This window comes from Lygodium microphyllum, chromosome 4, assembly GCF_053477565.2.
Source record: "Lygodium microphyllum isolate KBCC chromosome 4, Lygodium_microphyllum_v1.1.10, whole genome shotgun sequence".
Classification (NCBI taxonomy): domain Eukaryota; kingdom Viridiplantae; phylum Streptophyta; class Polypodiopsida; order Schizaeales; family Lygodiaceae; genus Lygodium; species Lygodium microphyllum.
The window spans coordinates 35,092,659-35,099,894 of NC_141138.1; the positions used below are offsets into that span (position 1 = coordinate 35,092,659).

Sequence of the window (7,236 nt, forward strand, 5' to 3'; positions counted from 1 at the left end):
ATTGTGTTGCTAACACATCTAAAACTGGGAACTCGGTAGGGGTTTGTTCCAACCACAATTACCATGGTCGTCTGCTGGTTATTTTTGGTGCTTGAGGCTCTCATTCTAGCAGAGGTCAATGTGGCGCTTCTAGATTTCCACATCCATTCAAGCTGTAAAAACAGAAAATCCAGAGTTGTCTCTCTTTGTGCCATGGCAGAGGAGACTCTAGGTCCTTTGGGTGGACTCTTGTCATCTTTTATTTATTGCTTCTTATCATATACAGTCATGGTGGCATATATTGCAAAATCCGGGGACGTATTGTCACCCATCATGCATATTTCACCATCTTGTGGTCGCTGGATTTTCACAATTGCATTTGGTGGCCTTGTATTTTTTGGAGGGACTGGATTGACAGATGTTGTCAATCAGATAATGACCTTTTCCTTATTAGGTGAGCACCAACTCAAAACAGCTTTGACAAGTTTTTGTTCTTTTCTACCTTGCTTTTTAGTTCTAAAAAAACTGTTTTGGTGACTCTTTAGGAGTGTTTTGTGTCATCATTATGGGAGGATGGACGATTGCAAACTGGTCAGAGTTGCAGCACATGGACTGGTCTTCTGCACCTGATACGTTTCCTGTCATCTTGTTTTCACTTGTTTATCATGATCTTATGCCAGGTGATTAAGATCAGGCTATACATCTGCTTCAAGCTTACAGCTGCTATTTGTGCATGGCTTAAAAAGTTTTGTTTGGATTTGCAGTGCTGTGTACATACTTGAAGGGTGACCTTTTCCTTATAAGGCTTGCAATTCTACTTGGAAGTGCAATTCCTTTAGTTATGTTTGCAATCTGGAATGCTGTCATTCTCTGCATTGTGCCGCTCTCTGGAGATGAAGATCCTCTCAATTTTCTTATAAAGTAAGACCTTCTGGTCCTTTCATGGTGTTTGCTCTTTTCTAAAGATCTTTTGGTTGGTTTTTTTTCTTTGTTTTTTTTTGTGTGTTGGGGGTTTGTGTGGGGGCTGGGAGGGTGTGCTAATGATATGTCTTCTTTTTCTTAGTGGATTATTATTCAAGTGACAGCTCAACTCTATTAAGCAGGTCAGGACGTACAGGATCGGTGATCATGATAGATTTGTTTTCAGTTTTTGCATTGGCAACCTCGCTGATAGGCACTTTACTTGGCTTCAAAGAGTTCTTTAGGGAGAAATTTGGCAAAACGTCAAAAGATCAAACTCGTCAAGGCATACCGAGTATTACAGATATTTCCCGCAGGTTCGCCAGTCACAGCTGTAATGATGCTGAGAGAACGGGGCCCTCCCAACTAGTCAACACATTCTCATATATTCTCCATAGCTGGTGGGTTGTGAACAGGACACAAGTTCTCTTTCTCTTTCTCATTCTGGCTCCACCATTGGCCGTATCAGCTGTGGTTTCCAATGCTTTTTTCTCAGCGACAGACTTGGCAGTAAGTGTATTTATCTTCCCCACCTTCACAAAGTGCACGCACATCATGAAGCGGTTGTAGCTCACGTGGTCTAAGGCATATGATTTTCTCCCGAGAGGCGAGGATTCAATCCCCACAGCGCTGCGCTGCATCACAATTGGTTGGGTTGTAACTTGATCTGCACTTCTCTTTTATACCTGTGTACTCGCCAAGCAGGGTGCTTACGGCATGACCGCACTCTATGGATTGCTTCCACCAGCCATGGCATGGTCACGGTATGAGAAAGGCAGGCACCAAATAAAAGGAAAGCTGGCCGGGTTCTCGTTCTTTGCCATGTCAGAACCTCAGGCAAAAACATTGTTTGCTGGAACTGCCATCTGTGCTTTGGGGATTATCCTCAGCCAGTTTGCCCTTGATCTTGGCAAATAAGGGCTTGAAGGGCATTGTCAAAAATGGCATTCATCGTGTCAAGAATGTGATTGTCCAAGACCACTGCGTGAGACAAATTCTTGTTTATGAGATAAAAACCCATGGGCTGAGAGCATAGCATGAGCATCAGCATCTAGTGTATAATTTGTATTATTGATCCGTTAACTTCATGCAGCATGTATCTTTCTTTGGAAAATCTAGTGTTAAGGGGCTATTAAGGTGCCCCCCAAAAGCAAAACACCCCAATTTGTAGACAATTCTGTACCAAAAGACATACCATTTTTAGCTACTTGAAGCAATGGCACGAATTCCTGGACTTGAACACGAGTCAAGCAATTCAGCCATTTATATATTTTGTCTTGGTTTTTGTAAAATGCTTCCTTTAAGATGTGTTGGAATGTTTGGTTGCAGAAGAGCTGGGGCTCTATAATTGGGAAGTTTTTGTGGGGAAACAGAATAAAGCTAGGTACTTGGCTCCAATCACAATGAAATGCCTTAAAAGCGAATAGAATTTGGTGGGTTTGTGAGAGTTCGAATATAGCAGAAGCAGCAGATGCGTCAAGAGCTTAAGCTTCTTAAGAGGTGCTGGGATAAAAGATGCGCTGTGTGGATGCAAATGATGGTGGGTGTGGTATACTCAAGGAATAGAAAGTTTTGTGATGCATGGGGTCTAGTTAGCACTGATATTGCTGTGACGCAGGTTATTCAAGAATTGAAGGTATAAGGGGTTACCTCTCGCTTAGTGGGCTCTTGGAAAAGAATCTTGGACAACTTGGGATGGCAGAATCAAAGACCTTGAAAAGGATGAGAATGCCTTTTGATCTCGGGTGTTAAGGCAACCACTTCACTAGTGTTGGGAAGATTCTTGCTTAAGAGTGTGCAAAACTCATTGGATAGCACCACATGTTCATATTTTCACCTTTGAGGAAGGGAGTCAATGGGGGACTTCCCAAAACTTGTAAGTTGGCTGGGAAATAGTTGCAGTAAAATTGCTATGTTTGAAGGACTTGAGCAATGGCAGCTGGGGAGTAGGCCACCACCTTTGAAACTAGCGAGAAGAGGTACCCAAGGGGCTTAATACTAAAGTGATTAGAGCAATGGTTAGTAATTGCAAGCTTGAAGTAGAGAGGGTTTGTAGAGCTTGGGAGCTGAAGATCACAACAAATACAGTTAGTGTTCTTAGGAATGATTGGGTCTTGAGTTGCCCCTAAAGATAAAATCTTTGCTTGAAAGGTGGTCATAGCGGCAATAATGAGAGCAAAGAAGTTGAAAGGAAGAGGGATTTTTAAAGGCAAATGTTGCTATGGAAGAGAGGGATTGCTTAAACACCAGGGATATTTGTATAGCCACAAGGGCTTGGTAGAAGATTATGCCTCATTAGGGTTTTTCAAAGATAGGATGTAAGAGCATGGCTTTTTGTATTTTTGGTATGTTTGGGCTGAATGAAAAGTTTGGGGCGGTTGGCTTGTAGAGCCTTCAAATCCACTCTCTTTGAGTTACTTGGGAGGCTAGGGTGGTTTTTTGAGGGCACCAAAATTGATATCAAATGGGAAATGATAGTGTACAAGGCTAGATGGTTCTTAAATAGAGCAATTATGTAAGGTGTATGTTTGGTGAACAGGACAAAAAGGATAAGGCCCTGATTGGAAATCTATAGTCTAGCCTTATATACTTACTTGGCAATGGAAGCTTTTTTAATATTACCAATATCTATTCGCATCTAGAATACAACCTTTTGTGTCATTATACTAGCCCCTCATGGTCACTCTTTTGTGAATGCTTGATTCATCACTACATCTATTTGATAAAGAGATCAAAATGCTCCAAAATCTTGTATTTAGTGTAATATCATGTGCAAGTGTTATTTACAAGAAAAGGAAAATGCATGCAAATTAAAATGATCGGATTGGTATCTTTAAATATCACTAAATACGCCTCTTAGTCTAGATGCTTTTTGATGTACCACGCATCAATGTTGCAACTAAACATTTTTGCCTTTTCAACAAATCTCATGGTGACAAACTCTAGATAGTAGCAAAAACAACTTTTTAAGGTAATGGGAATGAAACTTGTACTGGCTAGGCCCTCTTTACTAAGCAAGGACCATAATAGTGTGTCCATGCCTAAAGTAATGTCCATATTCAAAAAAACTTTGCAACCATAGTCATATTGGAAGGGGGCATGGTATGCACCCCAAGCTATGGTGGCCAAGACTATTCACCCTCTTAGATGGTGAGAGTTTGAGACCTCAAACAAGTAATGTTTGTAAAATGGTAAAAAGATACCTTACATGTTACATCTCCATCTTTTATACTTAACCCTAGCCTACTTTAGACTAAAGTGAGTTATGCTTTATTACAAGCTATTCGGGCCTAAAAGAGCTTTGTCCTCAAAGTTGAAATTACATTGAGTACAAGGATGGAAACAAGTAAGAAGGTAGAGTAGAGGTTGTATAATCCATGATAAACTCCAAAAGCCGATCTTTAATAAATGGTCTTCATAGGATAGGAGTAACTGTCATGAAATAGAGTAGGGTTGAATAGGGCAGCTGAAGTAAAAATGCCCATAACTTGTGACTGAAGTGTCCAAATTCAGTGTTTGAGGTGTAGATACGAAATACATAACCCAAAGCATCAAGCTATACCCTCAAACCCATATTTTGATTGCGTCAGGGCAATTTATTTCATCACAGAATTTCTATACATCAAGATGTCTCCTCCAGGATCAAAAGGATGTGATAAATCTTATCCATAATCCATAGATGCATTCATGTAGATCCTTGGATCATATGGGAATGAAAAATCACTAGTATTATTGTCAATACCTCCATAATCCAAGGTATCATCCCCATAATCATGAAGAAAGCCTACTAAATCATTATCATAATCAATAGACTACTGAAAGTCATTATCTACATGAGGTATGAGTTGCTGAAAATCATCATGTAATGATTTCATATCCTAAATGCTTATTTGGTCAATTGAATCTTATTCAGCCCTTTCATTTTCAGCATTAGATTCATTGTCATATGCATTATCTTGGTTGACTGCATAGTCCTCTTGATCCTCACTGACATATACATGCTCTTGTTCTTCATTTACAACTGCATCTCTTGGTTCTTCATCTTGGTCACTAAAAACATTTTCTTCTTCTTGTTCTTCTATACATGATTGTTCATCAACTACATGTGTTACATGTATGGCATTTAGAGCGATTTGCCCTTGCTGCCCAGTTACATCTTCAACTTGATTTTCAGCATAGGCATCATCTTCTTGCTACCCATGACTATCATGTCATTGCCCCACATATACATCTTCCATTGGGTCTTCCAAGACAAGGGCTGTAGCAAAATGTTTATTCCTGCAATAACCCTCATGATGAGGTGATCAATGCTCATTACAATTGTAGCATATCAGCTGCCTTTTCATTTCCTTCAGTTGTTGATAAGGAATAAGCTTGCTTCTAATGCCATGAGATGTATGGAACTCAAGAACAATTGATACATTAATATGCTTTGCCTTGCATACATTGTCATGCCCAAGAGTGTTCTTCTCATTGCATTTATAACATAGGCCCTTGGAAGTTATGCTGTCCAAGATACGACTTGACAAATAGATGCCATGTACACCACTGAAAGAAAATTGACATACATTTTCTCTATCTATCGAATGATAACCATAACCATAAGCTTGCTGTACATGGTTTACTACATAAAGCTGCACATAAGCATTTCCAATCCTTTGTGGCTGATGACAAAACACTTGTGGCCGAGAAGAAGTATCCATAACATAGGCATACTCATATACTTCTTGTCTATGCATAGGGACTTGAATTTATGTAGGAGCATTTGATTGCAGCTGCTTCCCACTCATTGGATGAAGGCAAGATTGATTTGAATGGAGGCTTTCCCCAAATGGTTGATCATAAACATGACTATGATTAACATGCTGTTGCTGCCCAAAAGAATTAGGGTCTGAATTCGCATAATCATCATGGTCATAACCATAAAAAAAATGTTGGTTATAAGAACTATGCCCATACATTCCATCTTGTGCTGCATATTCATGTCTAATCATGCCACAATATTCGAATCCATAACCATTCATTGGAGTAGCAACTGATCCCAACATATGCTGTCCATAGACAATACTTCTACTTACATTAAAGTCTCCACATGCATGAGTTTGATAGTTCCCAACATTGCTACATAAGGTACAAGCACCATGTTGTCCATAAGACCCAAGACATGCATGATTTTCCATGCAACCATCAAAATTTTCATGTCTGTCACCCTTGTGGTACATGCTGTCCATAGTGACCTGCTGGTACAAAATCAACTCTATCTTGAAAAATATGAGTTCAAATAAGGTGTATGATAGCTTGACCTAGAGCTTAGGATGTCTAACAACAAGTAGAAACCCTTGTTTGAATTTAGCAATAGCAATTCCTCTCTTTGTTTAAGAATTTCCGTAACTGTCCACAGTAAACTGCTAGTGAACTGTTGGAACAAAATAGGCTCTAACTTGAGAAATATTATTCAAAATTTGAAGAAGAATTTCCAAAATTAATGCTCTAGGCAATGCCATGGGATAGAGAAGATATTTTAAAACGCCTGTCCTCCTTCAAGTCTTCAAGCTGGCTTGCAGCACCCAAGGTAGCTGGACCCCTTGCATGTGCACGGAGGGGTTGGGTGAGTGTGGAGGATGATTTTATTGCATGTGAGGCATGTGGTGTGCAATTGAGGTTTCCTGGAACAGCTTCACTAAATCATAGTCAAGGTGAATTGCTTGGCGAGGTACACAATGAACAGCTAGATACTGCTCACAAAGCATCCTGCCCTTGGAAAGGCAATCCTTGTGTTGAAAGTCTTGCACAGCTCTTGCCATCGCTTGCTTTGGCTCTTATTGGGGGTTTTGATTATCGTTGTGATACATTGCTGCAATTGTCATCACTTCATGTGATAAGGCAAGGATCATTAGACATTGCAAATGATCATTTCTATCAAGCACAAAGACTTGTTAGTTTGTGTGGCTGGGAACCAAGATTTCTTCCTCATGTTCTTGACTGTGAGGAGCACTCAGCACATTCAACCAGAAAAGATAAAACTGCTAGTCCACATGAGGGCATTTCTCTCAGACTGCAAGAATCAAGCATGTTTTTACCTAGCATTCGGTGATGTTGAAGCTGGAGATTCAGTAGGTCTTAATGACCTCAATGATGGTGATGAAAGTGAATCGATCAACATGAGATTGAGAGTTGTGGAATTTGAAGAAGAAAAAGAGAAAGGACAACATAAAGAAGCTGTTAAAGCAGAGGGTGTTGTTCGTGGTGAGCGATCCTCACTTCTCCTACTTGCACTTAGATCCTCGCTTCCAGTGC

General features: G+C 40.0%; 2 protein-coding genes across 3 annotated transcripts in view; both read left to right on the top strand.

Annotated features, from left to right (window-relative positions):
* Positions 1 to 2,198, top strand: part of LOC148036938 (uncharacterized) — a 49,168-nt gene extending 46,970 nt beyond the window's left edge. For both annotated transcript variants that reach the window (XM_087675864.1, XM_087675863.1), the window contains 5 exons: positions 40 to 433; positions 525 to 659; positions 744 to 900; positions 1,083 to 1,449; positions 1,645 to 2,198. In XM_087675864.1, coding sequence (XP_087531990.1) covers positions 40 to 433; positions 525 to 659; positions 744 to 900; positions 1,083 to 1,449; positions 1,645 to 1,857 — 1,266 coding nt within the window. In that variant the 3' untranslated portion in view covers positions 1,858 to 2,198. The remainder of the gene's footprint in view (positions 1 to 39; positions 434 to 524; positions 660 to 743; positions 901 to 1,082; positions 1,450 to 1,644) is intronic.
* A 4,238-nt stretch (positions 2,199 to 6,436) lies between these two features.
* LOC148036939 (uncharacterized) lies at positions 6,437 to 7,033 on the top strand. Its single transcript, XM_087677050.1, has one exon. It carries the CDS (start codon positions 6,437 to 6,439, stop codon positions 7,031 to 7,033), a length of 597 nt encoding a protein of 198 aa, XP_087533176.1.
* Positions 7,034 to 7,236: the final 203 nt, after the last annotated feature.